The sequence below is a fragment of the Leptonotus elevatus genome, chromosome 1, assembly GCF_054856555.1.
Source record: "Leptonotus elevatus isolate MCC_2025b chromosome 1, RoL_Lele_1.0, whole genome shotgun sequence".
Taxonomy (NCBI): domain Eukaryota; kingdom Metazoa; phylum Chordata; class Actinopteri; order Syngnathiformes; family Syngnathidae; genus Leptonotus; species Leptonotus elevatus.
Window position 1 is genome coordinate 3,990,366 of NC_141239.1, and position 17,458 is coordinate 4,007,823.

Genomic DNA, 17,458 nt, shown 5'->3' on the forward strand with positions numbered 1-17,458 from the left:
GCTCACACCCTTGCCCCTTTGCCTTCTCTCAAAAAAAAAAAGTGCCCTTTGGAAAGTTCGTTTTGTTTTTGTCTTCAAAACTTTACTGAGGACAGGTCAATGTTTTTAAAAAAGCTGCATGATTAATCGCGTGTGAAAATTCCCCCCAATATGCTTCCCTTGCGCACGCGCACCCGACCTAGTTCTTGCTCGCTCGCTTCCTTTGTCACGTGAACGCTACAGTCGCGGTGTGGAACAGACACACACACACACGCATCTCCTTCCCCTGCTGCTCCACCCCCAGCCAGGGAACTGTTATGAATCCAGTGAAATGTTATTGTTTGTTTGCCCTCTATTCTCTAACTATAATCATTTTGTTGTGAAGTAGCATGTCTCATACAGCACACGCAACTGAACATAAATTAGCCGATATTAGCCACCTCGTTTAAAATGCTATATGTGATATATGATAACGTGATAACCACCACATAGTAAGACTAATGACGGCGAAAGGAAAGCGCTCTGTCATCCGTGCATTGAAAAGCGTTGGACTTTGGATCGTTGTAATTTGATTTGTGGGGATTATTTTGACTTCCAAATGTGACAAACTGTTGTTTGTGTCTGTTTTGTATTATGCTAGTAGTCTCAGGCAAAAGTAATCCAATACGTCGTCGCTGGTCTTAACATTTGCATTGATTTGCATTGTGGAAATATCAGAAATGCCCGGCGGATGTTTGGAATTGTCAATGCCCTGTGAAAAATACCCTTTTGCCTTCTTGTAATGACAACAGTCAGTCTTATTCATTCTCATGCCATTGGTCTTGTTTGGTTACAATTGGTCTATTTGTTTAGTAATTGTAGCATAATGCCTAGAAAGGAGAGGCTGAAAAGGGGAAAAGAAAAGGAGCTACAGCAAGCGGTCAAGGGGAGCATCTCTCTGCTCTCTTGGATGAAATCAAAGACGCATGAAGATGAAAGGTCAGACTCAGAGTCAAGGCCAGAGAGAATCATGTGAACTAAAGTTTAGCACCTTTTAAAGATCCCATTTTAATATTGATTTGCTCCTTAAGGTTAATTGTATTGAAAAATCTTCTTTTTTTTAAGTATTCATCCATCCATCCATTTTCTGTACCGCTTGTCCTCACAAGGGTTGCTGGAGCCTATCCCAGCTGGCTTCGGGCAGTAGGCGGGGGTACACCCTGTACTGGTTGCCAGCCAATCGCAGTAGTAGTTTAAGTAGTTTGTACAAAATCAGCAGGCATGAAGCTATTATTAGCTAAATTATTAGCGATTATTAAGTACAAACCACACCTGTTATTTCTATGCTACAAGTCTTGCAGTCACGTTGCCCTAATAGGCTGTTGTTAAAACTAGCTGTGAGGTTTTATTAATTATTATGTGTGTGTAATGTTTATTTTAAAAACTTATTTTGACATTTCCGAACATCCTGGCATTTCTGATATGTCCCCAATGCAACACAATGCAAATGCTTCTTTTACACGGTGAAAACAAACGGCAGATAGTAATGCTTTTTCCTGTGAATCATGTCATACAAACGACATCAAATTTTGAAATCAAAGTAATCCTCACAAATCAAATGACAACAATCCAAAGTCCAACGCTTTTCAATGAGCGGATAGATTTCGTTCACCAAATGGACGGCCATCTTGACGTGTGACGTCATCTTGGACTTGTCAGTAATGCATATTCCTTGTGCACAAAAATTAAGGCTTTAAATGGCATTACAAATAATTGAAAACTTCTAGAAGCATTTATTGTATGTATTTGTAGAGACTTTGGGCTAGTTGTAATTTGCAATGAACAAAATTGGTTGGAGTCCACTAGTTCCTTAATTTTCAAATTTATTTTGTCGTCCCTGAATTTGAAAAGAAATTACAAGAGGAAAATGAGGGCCACGAGACCCAAAAACAAAGAGCTGACAGCAAGCGTCAAGAAAGCCTGGCCTTCCACGACCCCCAGGCAATGTCACCAACTGTTGAAGATTGACATAGCGTTTTGAAAATACCATCCATCCATCTTTTCTTTCCCCATGCAAAACACTGGGAAGTATGCTTGGTGATTTCTTCACATTATTCAACATTTTTGACATCCTGCTTTCGTGGGTTTTATGAGCTGGAAGCCCAAATAATGTAGAAATTAACAAATAAATATTTGAAATCACTTAAGTTTCAATTCAATTTTATTCCAGGCTCAGGGTTCACTCTTAAAAACAAACAAAACAAGCAACAACAACTAAAAACACACACAAAAAAACATGAAAAGATTAAAAAAATAATAATAATAGTCACACATTAAGAAGACAGGCGGTGTTTTCATATGTTTGACTGGTAGTGAATTGCACTACATCCAATATTCGTGAGTGACACCAAAATTTCATTTTGAGGCTTTTCCAGTCCACCAATAAAACTATATGTTAAAGTTGTGGGCCCTGAATCTATAATCTATGAAAGTTTGACCTTTTGAATGGAATTACGGACATTATTCAACTTTTTGAGGATATTGTAATTTTTTGACGAGCACTTGTATTTGATATATGATTTCATATGTACGACGTGGGGATGAAATGCAACATTTCGGTTAATTTAAAGCGAGCCCCCGCCTTGCAATCTGTCCTCGTTTTTACCTTTATACTTACCCACCTCCTATTTCTGTATGTGGCGCTTTAATCAAAGATGGCGTCCTGTAAACAAAGTACAAATACTTCCTGACTGTACTTCGATTTTCTAGGTTTTTGTCCTTTACTTTTGAGAATGTTTCTTACTACTTTTTTTTACTTGTACTGCCTAAATGTGAATTACGTTACAAAAACACCTTGATTAAATGTGACTAATTAATTGTGGTCATTTGTCAGCAATATGACCTCGCAGACGACGCAGTTGTCGTTGGCTAATTTCACGGCGCTTGCTTTCAGGGAAGTCAGGATGTCGGAGGTGAAGCAGTCCAAGGAGGTGCAGCTGTTGGTGGAGCGAGTTCCCGGCACACTGTCCACCGCCAGCAAGTCGGTGCAAGTCAACGGCGCCGCAACGGTTAGTGCACACTTAAGAGTGCAGTTAACACAACAAAAAACCAAGGTCAAAGGTCTTTTTCTATTCGACAAGGCTATATGACCTGACCAATTGAAGCTCCTCCCCTTCATTTCAATATAGTTCTTTGACACCAAGATGCTGCATTTCAAGATAGGGAGAGAGATTAGAAATATGGTTTTATGATGTTCTGTTAATGGACAACTATTTGTTGCTCGCAGGAGCAGCGGAAGCCTTCCTATGCCGAGATCTGCCAGCGGGCAAAGGAGACCCCCGCGCTGACGCAGCCGCTCGCCCCCAAGGAAGCCAAGCCGGCAGGTTCTGCCCCCGCGGGAGAAGAAAGGAAGTGCCCCGACATTTCAGGCCCGGCGGCGGACACCGCCCAGGCCAGAGAGACTTGCCCCCCGTCCTCCAAGTTGGCCCCGGGAAGACCCCCGCGGGACACGCGGAGGCCGGCCGGCCACTGGGCCTCCCCGCCGGCGCCGCCGCCGCCGCACCCGGAGAAGAAGGATTCTCACCACACCCCACCCAAGTCCCCCCTGTAGGGCTTGCCCTTTCACCCCTTCCTTCTGATCTACTCCAATGATGCGTAAAAAAAAAAGAAAAAAAAAGGAACCACGTCAGGGCTACTCCGTTGTTCTTCTCTTCTCCACGCGTTCAACACGAGCAAAGATGACGCCTTCTTTTCTGGATCAGGGCTTGCAGACAAAAAGCACTTTACTGTGCATGTGAAGCACCGTCTCATTTTTTTTTAGTCTATTTATTTGGTTTCCCCCAGCCTTCTTTTTTTTTTTTGTTCTTTTTAATGATCACTTTTAGTTGTCTCTTTTTTTGTTTGTGGCACAGGTAGGGTTGTAAAGGTGTGGATGCAAATTTTGGAAATGATCCAATTTGGAAACTTTCTATGGGAATAAATTGGGAGTTGAGGCTCATTTATAAACATGTCAACATAGAAGCATTTAGTTTTGTCGTAAGCAGGCCTTCGTGCTAAATAGATAGCTCACTTTTTTTGCTCGTGGTTTAAATGTTTGGCTCGCAGCACAGTGCAAGAAATTGGACCGAGCATAACTGGAAAAATAAGGTCAAGTGAGTTATAAAAGTCTGTAATGTGAAATCTGATTGCTTTAATCAGGATTATGACAACTATATTTCGCTCAACCATATTATCAGCTTACTTTTTCATTCCCTTTTATTCCCCATAAATTACCATGGAAAGTTAGCAACTTGAACAATCCCCACAATTATGCAACCCTCAGCACAAGCAACACTCTCCTAGCAGTTAAACAGCGTCGACGCCCCCCCCCCCTTTTTTTTTTTTGTAGTGGCCTTCCTTTGTATACGCTACCACGTCTCTGCACACTCTTTGTGGGACGCTTCGTTCTGCGGCATGTCACCGCCATCTTCGCCAGGTGGCGCTGTTAGCTCGACGCGGTCTGATCGAGAGGACGAAACGGGACGCATCACGGGAAGTGTCGGCCAGTTTGGTCAGCGTGAACTCAAAATGTTCCGATTGAGGGAGTGAACGGCAGCCAGCATTTTTGGCCGCTTGACTTGAGCTCTTTGATTGACAGGCCAGGATGGTGGAAGACTACGAACGTTTGGGATAGAACTCAAAAGACAACATTAAAGTTATTTTTTTGGGGGGGGGGGGGGGCGCAAGCAAGCACCACTTATTCTCACCTGCTGCATAAGTAGCTCATACGAGATGCGTATATCCTTTGCGTGTGTGGTGATCACAAATAGGTAAGTTGCACCGAACGCTTTTCCAAATTAGCTTGCGTGAGTTACGTTGCACCCATGCGGGCTATTTACTAGCTGCGGTGGTGATGGGAACGTTTGAGACTTGGGTAAAACGCAGGTTCGACTAAATTGGTCTCATGCGACTAAATTGGTCTCATGCGACTAAATTGGTCTCATGCGACTAAATTGGTCTCATGCGACTAAATTGGTCCCATGCGACTAAATTGGTCTGGTGCTTTCTGAAAAACGCTTGCGCAACTTAGCAAGTCACGCTCGAGAGCGAGCGAAGATGAGATTGCAACTGAGCAAGTTGCGCTCATGCTTTACTGAAGCCGTGAGTGCCGCTTACTGAGTCATGATTTTCACAAGACATGGGTGCCACTTCGTAATTTGTTCTCGCGCTTTCCGAAAGGTGTGGGTGCAACTGTCTTAAGTTGTGCTTGCGTTATGAAAGCCTTGGGTTACACACCACTTACTAATTAGCATTGGCAAACTGTAAAAGACTTGGGTGCGATTTAGCAAGTTGGCCTTACGCTTGACTAAAGATGCAGGTGCAAGGGAAGAAGTTGTGCTTGAGTTACTGGTTCACCAAGTGTAGTCGCACTTGATAAAAAGACGCGGGCGCTATTCAATTGGTCGCATTTGTGAGCTTCGAAAGGCATGGGTGCAAATTCATTGTTATGTTCGCTCTCTATGAAAAATAGGGTTGAAAATGACGGGAGTTTGCGTTGGCGATTTACAGAAGGTGCAGAAAATTGCACGTGCGACTTGATAAACAAAGCGTGTGGTCTCGAGTCAGACCAGCCAAAGTTTCCTCCCTGGATGATGACCATATTTGGTCCCTCCTGTGGTGGTAGGATGGCTGCCGTGCTTTTGAGTTGAAGTTAGATGGCACGAGAAGATGTTGAAGGATACGTTTTTTGTTTTGTTTTGTTTTGTTTTGAGGGAGGTTGGTGGGGAATAGCGGTAGAGGAAGGAAAGAGCGCCTGCAAGTGGTCCTGACGGGGAGTGCGCTGTAGCAGCATCTTTGCTTCAACTGTAAATAATGAGTGAGTCAAAGTCGAAACTCCACAAACGTGTCTTCCTTCCTCACAAGCATTTTGGGTAATCCCAGCAAGAGAAGGGAAATATTGTGACAATTTTTTTTTTTTTAAGGATTGAGATGCACGCGGGATGGCTTTTGTTTTTCTTTGCTGTTGCCGAGGGAAAGATGGCGCTCATTTCTGGAGCTGAGCTGTTTATTCCCCCTTTTCTTGGTTGCTTTTTGTTTGTTTGTATTTTTTTAAGCAAAAGGGGAAGAAGTAGCAGCAGGCAGGCGTCGTCCACACGCAAAAAGATTTCCATCCCGTGTTTGAGAAACTTGAACTTTATTTCAACTTGAAAAGTGACTTTGCCTTAACTTTTTTACCAGACGAGCAAAAGAGTATAGTGTTTGTCCCCCCCCGCTACTAAAGAGAAAATATTTAGTGACGTAAGGCAGAGTGCAAATAAATCTGTCAGCGTCTTGTTTTCCTTTTGCCACTTTTTTTTAATTATCCCCCCCCCACCCCCCTCAAAAAAAAGAATAGTTAGGATTCAGGTTGTTTTTGGCGGGAGAAAGTGAAACCGTGTAAATGCAAACAGCGTTGATACTGTATTAAATATTATGCACTTTGAGGTGTGTGCTTTGCTTGTACAGTTGTAAATACTCAGATTAAAAAATATAAGAGGTACCTAAAAAAAAATCTATTAATGTTGCTAATGAGCTGGATGTAGGATTTAAACAACAAAAAATGACAATGTTGTGCTTTTCAGAACTTTTTCTTTTCTAATTTGATTTATTTTGCGTGTAAATGTTGACAAACTGTCTTTTTCATTTTTGTTTGGTTTGGTTTCATTCCACATTCACACATGGGCGTGTTTTTTGTCTTGTTTACACATTGATGAAATCCCACTAAAAAAAAGTAACAAAAAAAACACTCAATGCAAAAAGATCACAATTTCCTCAACTGCTTTTTTTTTTTTCCATCCTCTTTTTGGAAAACAAACTTCCCTTCGGGTGTGAGGGATTCCAACCAAACTCATGAATGTGTTTAGCTTAGCCTAGCCTAGCTTAGCATAAAGACATCTCGGTAAAAAATAAAAATAGTGTTAAATGTACATTTTTGAACACTGACTAACATTTTGTGTGTATTTTTTGATGAGCCTTATTCTCAATTGTAACAACTCCCATCTTGGTGCTAAGCTAAGCTATGCACATTCAAGTTCTGCAATGTTATTTTGGCTACTGTAACAATGATCCTGGTTTGTTTTTTTGTTTTTTTTTGCATCTGATGTGTGCGCTGCTGAGGTTGTGACGCGTAAAAGCACATTTGAAGCACAGGCTAACTCGTGCGTACTTTTCGTTAGCCACCCGCTAGTTAGCTCGTGGCTAGATTTGGCTCTTGACATGTTGATTCTGCCTCAACGTTAGGAACATGAAACTGTCGTATTTTTGTTGTTGTCTGGTTGAAAACTTTTTATGTCAGTCACTCTGGCGCAAGTTTCTTCTTCTTCTTCAAAAAAAAAGGTTTGACCACAGAAGGGGCGCTCTGTCTGTGGCTTGTGTGTAGCTAGCGTGTACATAGCCTTCAGTTTGGCCGTCTCCCGGCATCGCAAGCCTGATCTGTCGGACTCTGAACTGTGAACGTGGGCACGCGTGCGCAAACAAAAAGAGCCGCCCTTCCACAAAAGATGGCTGCCTTCATCTCAATTGTTTGCGACAACCCCCAAGCGACCGTGTGACCGTTGACGTCGCTCGTCTCGTTGGCTTGTTTTGACCGTGCCATTCTCTCCTTGATGGGACACAACTGAGAAAAATAACCAAATTAGTTTTATCTTGTAATAACCTGAGGAATGCACAAGACTCAAGTTCTATCTACTCACTGTGGTTTCACTCATTAGCGCTAACCTACTTGCTACGCTAACGGCTGTGGACAATCGTGGACTCTGCGTCAGAGCTCGCTTAAAGACAACCTTTAACCATCTTTTTGCGTTGTCTTGTTTTTTGTTACCATATGACCTTTTTGTTGTTTTTTTTCTTCATTGTGCGACTGGAATCAAGTGCGTGGTTGGCTTAGAGATAATTTAAGTTACTCATGTGACAGGATGTTCAACTTGTCTCATTTGGACGAAATAAATGTAGCTTACTGGAAAATAAACATTTAGGCACTGTTGAGGAGATGCGGTGCGCTTTGTCTTTTATTTACTTTTACAAACACTAAAATTGTTATTTGTCTTTCTTACTTCACTCATGACAAATAAGGAATTGTTTGCTTATTCACCAGAATTAAGTTTTTAAAGAGAAAGTCAACCCTTTTTGTGTGTGTGTGTGTGTGTGTGTGTGTGTGTGGCAATATGTTCTATGAAGTCTAAATACGGTATTTTGGTTAATATTGTGTTAGTGGAATATGAAACTCCAGCATTTTTTTAAATCAATGTCAAGGCGGCCATTTTGCCACTTGCTGTCAACTGAAGATGACATCACAGTTGCTCAGGACTCAGGCCACGACCAATCACAGCTCACCCGTTTACTGAAACTGAGCTGTGATTGGTCATTGCCTGAACCCTGAGCAACTGTGATGTCATCTTCAGTTGACAGCAAGTGGCAAAATGGCCGCCCCCTGAAATGGATCAAAATGGCTGCATTTTGCTGCATAACTCACATTCCACAAATGTAATATCACAATGTCATGTTTAGACTAGTGAAGTCACATTTAACATTCTTGTCAAGAAATGTTTTAGGTTGACTTCCCCTTTAAAGAACATTGCACCCGATTGGCAAACTTGTGATCACGGGCCACATTTCATTTGATTTAATGTAATTCCAATGAACTCATAATTTTACCCATGTGATTGAAATATTGAATTCAAATGTAAATTGGTTTGTTTTACTTTTTTTAATGTATAATTTAACATGAACAATTTATTTAATGCAATGAAACAACTAAAATATTCACAAATATTTTAATGAAAATTCACATACACTTATGAATGACTTAATACACAAATTTTAATTTCATGCAGTATGGACTTGTATTTATGGAATTGTATTTATCATCAATCAATCTTATTTAATGTAAAATGCAAATGGTAATATATGTTTAATAACATTTGTGTCATGTCATTTGCAGAGTTGACCAATTTAATAAAAAACAAAGTACAAAAATGTTAAATGTAAAAATGTATGTATTATTCAAACTATATTTTTATTTGCAATAAATCAATGAACCAATCATTTAATACAATACTGTAAAATACATTTGACCTCATTTCAGTGAGCGACTAAAGGAATGCCGAAAATGTTTCGGGACTCTTGCAAATGTGAACATTCGGTGAGCCATGGCAATGATGGCATGGATCGGTGGTGAAGTTTGATTCCTGGCCTTAGCGACCATGTCAACACCGAAGCCCCTGTTGCTACTTATGCTGTGTCGTCAGTCAAAGTGCCATGGCTGCCTTGTAGGTGGAAAAATACTATACAAGTGAGAGCCCATACCTTTTGATCAAGGTTATTTTAGTTAACGAAAAAACGAAAATTCAAAGAACAATTAAGCTAACGAAATAATAATAATTATTTTTTTTAAACCAACTGCATTTTATGTTTACAAAACTAACAAAGATTAAAAATGCCCTTCATTTTTGTCTTTGGTAATTAATTTAATACATGAGCCTTTGGGGATGATTTAAAACGTGATTTTAAATATATTTATTTCGGTATTAACCAGAATAAAGACATTTGAAAGTACTGTAGGTCACACGTAAGTGACGTCATTTAGCAGCAGCCAATAGAAGAACATCTTCAGATGACGTCGCTCCGAGGCGACAATTTAAAAAACTAAAACTAATCAAAACTAACAAAACCACCCTGAAATCTAATTAAAACTAACTACATTTAAAAAGCAAAACGAAATCAAAACTAACTAAAAGGAAAATTCCCAAATTATAATAACCTGCTTTTGATGCACCGGTACGGTAACTTTTGCCTGGAAACTGCGTGCTCGTACGGTTTGCTTAGTCAGACTCCAGGTGGAGCTAGACTCCAAATTAGAATGAATACTGTAGTTAACGTTCTAAACGCTCAAAACGGGGCTTGACTCACTTACTTTGCGAATTGAAAGACCTTTTCCCACCATCTTTATTTGTATTCAGTTATCCTTTTAGTGTAGCTGCATACACATTTAAACCATGTTTTTGAAGATGGTAGTTAAGAGCGAAACCCGGAAAACGACGGAGGTTTCTTTCAAAGTTAAAGTATAGCTGGAGCGCAGTAGTTGTCGGTAACGTTTCAGTTGTTTTGACAGACAAAACACCGGAATTGGCTGTCTCGCATATCGGCGAACTTGTCGCCTCTGACGAGGAACAAATCCGCGCCGACGGACGGGCGACGAGGTTCCGACTCGGGTTGTTCCCCCCTCCTTGGATCTTTTTCGAGAGGATTTGACGAAGGGAGGAAACGCCAAAAGGAAGACGCGCAAAATCAAGGAGATTGAAGGCGCCCGACGACGGCGGAATGGCGGACAGGGACCCGCTGGTGCCGATACCCGTGGAGGTTCGGGCCAAACTGGCCGAGCTGGAGTTGGAGTTATCCGAAGGTGAGTGGCAACGCTTGCTGGTTCCGCTCGGCCTTGTGGCTGGGCTGGGCTGGGCTGGGTTCGGCTGTGTGGTGTGCTGTCGGGCGGGCTGGTCCGGAGTTGAAGCAGGGAAAAGTGCAAGTTGTCCTGTGGCTTTTTCTTGGATGAAGATGTTCAAGCGCGGGCAACTGCAACGCAGCAACGTCACTGTCAGGACAGCAGCGAACTTTTATGTCCTCTTCAAAGACGCTTTCTAGTTTTGAGCGGTTCACTTTTCGCTTTTTTGGGGATTTTGTTTGTTTTTTTGTTACATCGCACGGAAGCGTATTGGATTCACTTGGGGGGAAAAAACTCCTGTTTTTCTGACAGATTTTTGGGGGAGAGCTTTTTAAAAAAAAAAGTGTTTTCATTTTCTGTTTCTCGGAATAATTTTTTTACAGTCAGACAAAAATATTCAGGGGGGGGGGGGGGGGGTCTTGTTATAAAAAAAAAACTGAAAACATTTATTCCGGAAAACAAAGCTGGTGCTTCTGTTTTCATGAGTATATTTTTTTGACCTCTGAACTCGAAGTGACTTGTTGCAGACTTGCTAATAGCAGTTTTTAAAAAAAAAAAATTCAAAAACTCTGGAAACATTTTTTTTTTTATAAAACATGGGAAAATTACTCATAAAAATAAAAATACTCCAAAAAACAAAGCTTCCCCAAAAATGAGTCAGAAAAACAGAATTTGTAGTTTTTTCCCCCCAAGTCAATGCAATACGGTTCCGTAGCGAGGAATTTCCCATGTGTAGTCAACATTTTTGGACTGGCGAGTACGTTCGAACGTACTTGTAATGCCACAATTACGCCGATGCGAGTGAAAAAAAGGTACGGTTTCTGTCACCAATGTCCAACATGAGTGGCAGAAAATGAGCGCAACATAAATCAATCACTCATTCTTTTACACTCCTTTTAACTGTTTAGTGTATATTTTTAACATCAAATAACTTCACGAATGACTTACTATAAAGTCACTGTATCAAACTAGGGCTGGGCAATAAATCGAATTGATTCGATTAATCGACATTTTGAAAAAGTGCAAAATCGTGAAATGATGATGATTATTATTAAGAGTTGTTGTGTTACGAACTTACGTCCAGATATTATGAAACATTGAAATCAACTTGTTGAGTTTTGTATTTTGTAACCGTATTTGCCCACTTTTTGTGTTAATTAACAATAGTGTGAAAAAATTTGAAAAATATATTTTATTCTACAATTGAAACTGGTATAAAGCGCGACCAATTTGTGATTCAAGGCGAGATAACTACGGAAGTCATGCAGTTAATGACCATTCAAAACTGTAATTGACTGACAGACCTTAATGCTGTTTATGTGACGTGGGCATGAAATGACTTTTAAATGGCATCCAATTAGGTTTGATGATACCTGCAGAAAGTCTCAGAAATGCTTTGAGTCTTAGCCACAGGTTCGGGTTTTGCTAAATTGGCGCTACGGGTGCTTCTTGTGTGTCACTGGCTGGATTCTCCACGCAGTCCCGCTGCATCATTGGCTTGCTTGTCCGTCGTGTTCTTCTGTGTGACTGAGTTGGTTCCGTTCGAGATGTGGCCGATAAGGCCAAAAAATACAATCTCAAAAAATGTTTTCAGTCCTTCTGGACGATTACGATTTTAATCGATTTTAATTGAAGCAATAAACCCAACAAATATTTCTTTAAAGGTTTCGTTTATTCAAAAATGAATCCTGTGCAAAATGTATGCTGATTTTAAATAAGTTAACGTAAACTAGTGCTGTCACTATCGAATATTTTTAGAATCGATTAATCTGTCGATTAGTCAATCGATTAATCAGATTCATTTTAATTTTGCATTCAAATGTATTACAAAAGCGCCCCCCCTAATTACTGTTCATTAACCGGTGATTGTTTTTTGTACTTTGTATTCGTATAGTGATAAAAAAAAAAAAAGTAAAGGTAAAAACAGGCGTTTGCAAATGTCTAATTTTGATTAACCACAGAAGATAATCAGTCTTCTTTCATGAATGATTACACAAATCCGTGTACAATTACTGTTGATATGCTAAAAATCAGAAGTTTTGGACAATGTTAAATAAAAAAATAAATGGCTCCAAACGATTACTCAATTATTAAAGTAGTTGTCGATTAATTTGATAATCGATTATTTTTTAATTAATTGATTAATTTTGACAGCTGTAACGTAAACGTAACGTAAACGTAACATTCACAACTTGTACAAATTTTAAAAATATTCAATAGTGTATACATATATTTTAATATTTACTATTATTATTACAATATTATATTTAATATATATTTTAATTTATATATAATTTTAGGTCAATGTATCATATTTATATGCACCTTGATTTCACGATTTAGCAAATTTTCAACGAATCAATAAAAAAAAGATGATTAATGGAATTAATTTGATTTATTACTCTCTGTATAGTGGACTCGATTAATCTATTGATTATCCAATAGATTAATCGACTAATTGGATTAATTTCAATTTTACATTAAAGTTTATTACAAAAGCATTTTTTTGCCCTGATTACTGTTTATTAACCAGTGATTGGTGTTTATTTTGTACTCCATATTCATATAGTGATAAAAAAAAGAAGGTGTTTGCGGTTCGTCATTGTTTTCCAAAGTAAAAACAGATGTTTGCAAATATCATATTTTGATTAAACACAGAAGATAATCGCTTTTCTTTCATGAAGGACGACAAAAAATCAGGGAACAATTACTGTTGATATGCTGAAATCAGAGAATTTGGACAATTTTAAATTAAAAAAATGGTTCCAAACGATGACTCGATTATGAAAATAGTTGTCGATTAATTTGATAATCGCTGGTTACTTCTTGATTAATCGACTAATTTTGACATCTCTTGTTGATATGCTGAAATCTGAGGATTTGGACAATTTAAAAAAAAAGGCTCCAAACGATTACTCGATTATGAAAATAGTTGTCGATTAATTTGATAATCGATTACTTGTCGATTAATTGTGACAGCTCTGCTTGGCTCGGCTCCTAAAATGTCTGCTAGAAATCCCGTCGTCGCGATTCATTCCCGACTTCTCAAATCCAACCAAAGTATTTTTAGTCGATGTTAACCGACCAAACACGGCTAAAAGTCTCAAAAGAAATGAGGCCTTTTCTCTTCAAGCTGTTTAATGTTTACCTCCAAACTAAACATAAAACAAACAGAGCTACACCTTGTGTGTCACACCCAAACTGCCTGAAAGCCCTGCCAGCTTCACGCTAATGCTAGTTAGCATCTGTGTCGCAACACTTGAACCCTTTTGCGCGACACAATGAACACTGACGCTTGAGCCGCAGACGATAGAACGACACGTACAGACACGTTTTCTTTGTCATCGGCATAGAAGCGCTCACAAGCTGACATTTAATTGGACGCCAGACATGGAAGCCATTTAGCCGCCTGCTATGGTCGCGCGCACTTTGACCTCATTCTGATCTTGACACGTGTTCGCGGAAGACATCTTTGTCTTGGCTTTTTCTTCTCATCCTTTTCATCTTCATCGTCTTCATAATATCACACACACCACACACGCACGCACACACACACACACACACGCACACGCACGCACGCACGCACACACACACTCCTCCCACAGTGCTTTCCACCTGCTCCAAAGATGACATCACCTCCTGGACAAAAGCAACATGGCAGACAAAAAAAAAAAAAAGAAGTGCCACAGTTTTCTTTCACACACTGCTGATTGGTTGCATGTGTGTGTGTGTGTGTGTGTGTTTGAGTTTGTGTCTTTGTGTGTGTTAGGGTTGTGCAATTAATTGAAATTCAATTACAATTCCACTGCACAATTACAAAATCAGCATAATCGTAAAAAAAAAGAGATTATTAATACTAATTTTGAGTAGTTTAAATGTATACATTTGCATCTTTTTTTAAACATTTTAAAATATTAAAATAACTAATTTAATGAAATGTTTCATCCAAAAGGAACTTACATAATTATAGTGTTTCAAAGAATTGTAAATGTCTTCATAATTTTTACGTTTAAACATGTTTTTGTTTCGTACCCAAGAAATAAATGATTGTCCTAATCGTGTTACCAAAATAATCAAAATTCATATTTTCTTCATAATTGAGCAGCCCGCGTGTGTGCGTTCGCGTTTGTGTGAATGTGTTTGTGTGTTACGGCTGTGCAATTAATTGAAATTCAATTACAATTTCAATTATTACCCTCCACAATGACAAAATTAGCATAATGGTAAAAAAAATTGTTAATACTATTTTTGAGTTGTTGAAATTGATAATTTAAAAAAAAATTTTTTAGATAACTAATTTAATCCAATTTTGTTTCATCCAAAAGGAACTTGCATAATTATCGCGTTTCAAAGACCTTTATTTGTTTTACGTTAAAAGATTTTCTTTTGTAGCCCAAAAATAATTGTTTGAATAATCGTGATTTCAATCATGCACAAAATAATCGTGATCAATATAGAGAGCGCGTTAGCTTAGCGGCCGGTTAGCATCACCAACTCGCGCCAACGAGATGGCGAGTTACTGGTCACGGTCAAATAACCGCCGCGGATTGTTTATCCTGGCGAGCGCTTCAATTTGGTGTTTGTTTGTTTTTTCATAAGGAGTGCGTCGAGTCAAAAGTGCTCCAGTAATGAACTTTTTAGTTGATTCACGTATTTCAATATATATATTATTATGTTAGATATATATATATATATATATATATATATATATAATACATATGTAATATTACATGTAAAGTAATAATTGTGTATATATATATATATATATATTCTCCTCTTTCTCCTTAATTTTTCTTCCATTTGTCCTGTTTCTCCCTTTTCTACTTCTTCTTCCTGTCCTCCTCCATCTTTCTTCCATTAGTTTTTTTTACTTCTTCTTCACTTGCTCCTCCTCTTGCTCCTCCCCCCGTTCCTTCCCAACTTCCTGTACCCATCATGCTTTGCACGACATGTGGTGTTTCTTTTTGTTTTGTTTCCGATGTCAAGCGAGCAACACACAAAATAGTTGATGCCCACCACCACCACCCGGACACAAATCTATTTATTGTTGCCGTGCGTGCGTGCGTGCGTGCGTGCGTGCGTGCGTGCGTGCGAGATTCCCGAAGAGAAGCGGCGGGATTTTCCCACCCGGCAGCAGTCAGATGACAACAGTCTGCATCTTCATCATCTTCATCATCTTCATCATCTTCATCATCTTCATCATCTTCATCATCTTCATCTTCTTCATCTTCTTCATCATCATCTCATGTCTGTTTGGTGTCGCTTTTCCACGGCTAGGATCTGAAAATGCAAATTGCGGACATTTCTCACCAAAATGGATTTTCCATTTTAAGCTTCTCAAACTTTGTTTTCCCTTCGACAACATTGACAGCATTTTTTTCTTTTTTCTTTTTAAATCCCATCCCCACTTAGTCACCTGATTTTTGGAGCAAATTTCACACATATTTGTGTTTTATTTTATCCAATCTAATCATGGCTTAACTTGTTTGCTCCCAAAAAACGTATAACTACGTTCTATTTGAAAGGGTTTCAGTGTCCCAAAGAAGGATTGATACAATTTTGTAACTTTTTTTTTATGCTAGAGCATACAGAAGGCTTTGATGCAGCATTTGACATGAAGAGGTGGCTTAAAGCCAGGGTAGTTATTACAAAAAATACGGCCAGCAGGTGGCAGCAGAGTATAAGAGATCAACCAGGGCCATGTTGCAAAAAGCTATTTTCCCACTGTTTTCAACATGTTTGTGAATAAGGAGGAAACTGTAGTCTGATTGCTGCAAAACGGAAACAGGTACAAATAGACTTTTTTTCCTGACGAAAGAAGACACTCGAACCTTTCTTTCCATGTTTTTATAGCAATAGAACACAATATTCTGCGGGCCTTGCAATATCGGTCAAAATCCAGTCAAACAGCCGGGAGCAAAGGGGGTTGCTTCAGTGGAAATGGCTGCCAGTCATTGAGTTAATCACATCCAAAAAGTTACGTATAACCTAACCAATAAATGGTAATCAATCGATCGGATCGCCAAAATGAAAACATTCAAATTAAGACGATCGTGTTAAATCCACAATTATTGATCATTTTCTCAATGTTTGATCTTCTCCAACGTCAATTTCAGCCAAAATCCTCTCATCGCTTTCGTTTTGGCTCATCGTGCTCAAATGGCGTTTGCAGTATTTTGGAAGGCTCCAACATTGCGTGTGTGCGTGCGTGCGCGCGTGCGTGCGCGCGCGCGTGCGCGCGTGTGTGTGACTTTCCTGTGCCCTGATGGTTTCGACACAGTGATGGGAGTTTGGACAAAAGTATTGGGACACAGGAAGTGAAAAGGTAAAGCAAATGCAGTTTGGCACAGAAGTATTGGGACACACCGAGGAAACAACAAAAGTATTGGGACACAGGAGGTGAAAGAGTGAAAATGGGATCAAAGTATCGGGGTAAATAAAGGAAACAGTCAAAGTATTGGAAGCGAATAAGTGAAAAAATGTAATTTGTTAGCTTTTCCTGCTAAACACACACCTGTTTAAAACCCGATTGTTGTGAGATTAGTAGGAGGATTATGAATGTGGAGAAGGACACTTTTTCAAAATGGCGTACTCACCAACGTCTTGACACGAGGGACATTTTGAGAGGAAGCTCTTGTACTCTAACTGGGTTACCTTGAACTTTTGAGTAAGTAAAGGTTCTTCTCGTTACTTTCCCCAGGAGTAATGACGGAGTCGTCAGATTGACTTTTTTCATAGGCAACAGCGGTGGGCGGGGCTTAGTCGTGGACTCATTGACCCAGTTGCTTCGCCATTCCGCTTTGGAGTCCGTCCAGCAGATTAAACGGCCTAAAGTTAAACAATCCCCGGCTCGCACTGACGGGATGAAGCGCACGACGAGACCGCCTGCTGCGACATAACCAAAACCGCAACGTGCCACTTTGAACTGGATCAAAAAAAAAAAGGAAGAAGAAAAAGACTGGCATCTTTTTCAACTTCCAAACTTCTCCAGAGGTGCAAATCTAGGTCCAGAAAGTAAAAACCCTGCCACAGTTTGGCTTTAGCCCC

At 39.6% G+C, this 17,458-nt stretch overlaps 2 protein-coding genes across 3 annotated transcripts in view; both read left to right on the forward strand.

The window, feature by feature from the left end:
- larp4b (La ribonucleoprotein 4B) overlaps nucleotides 1-7,962 on the forward strand; it is a 30,227-nt gene extending 22,265 nt beyond the window's left edge. The window contains exons 16-17 of the mRNA XM_086081692.1: nucleotides 2,912-3,026; nucleotides 3,245-7,962. Of these exons, the coding sequence (XP_085937818.1) occupies nucleotides 2,912-3,026; nucleotides 3,245-3,568 (439 nt within the window). The 3' untranslated portion in view covers nucleotides 3,569-7,962. The remainder of the gene's footprint in view (nucleotides 1-2,911; nucleotides 3,027-3,244) is intronic.
- Nucleotides 7,963-9,899: 1,937 nt separating this feature from the next.
- The window catches only part of LOC147180436 (disco-interacting protein 2 homolog C-like), a 73,626-nt gene continuing 66,067 nt past the window's right edge, over nucleotides 9,900-17,458 (forward strand). Inside the window, exon 1 of one of the 2 annotated variants that reach the window (XM_086075176.1) lies at nucleotides 9,900-10,375. In XM_086075176.1, the coding sequence (XP_085931302.1) occupies nucleotides 10,294-10,375 (82 nt within the window). In that variant the 5' untranslated portion in view covers nucleotides 9,900-10,293. The remainder of the gene's footprint in view (nucleotides 10,376-17,458) is intronic. The other variant, XM_086075183.1, reaches the window with a different exon arrangement.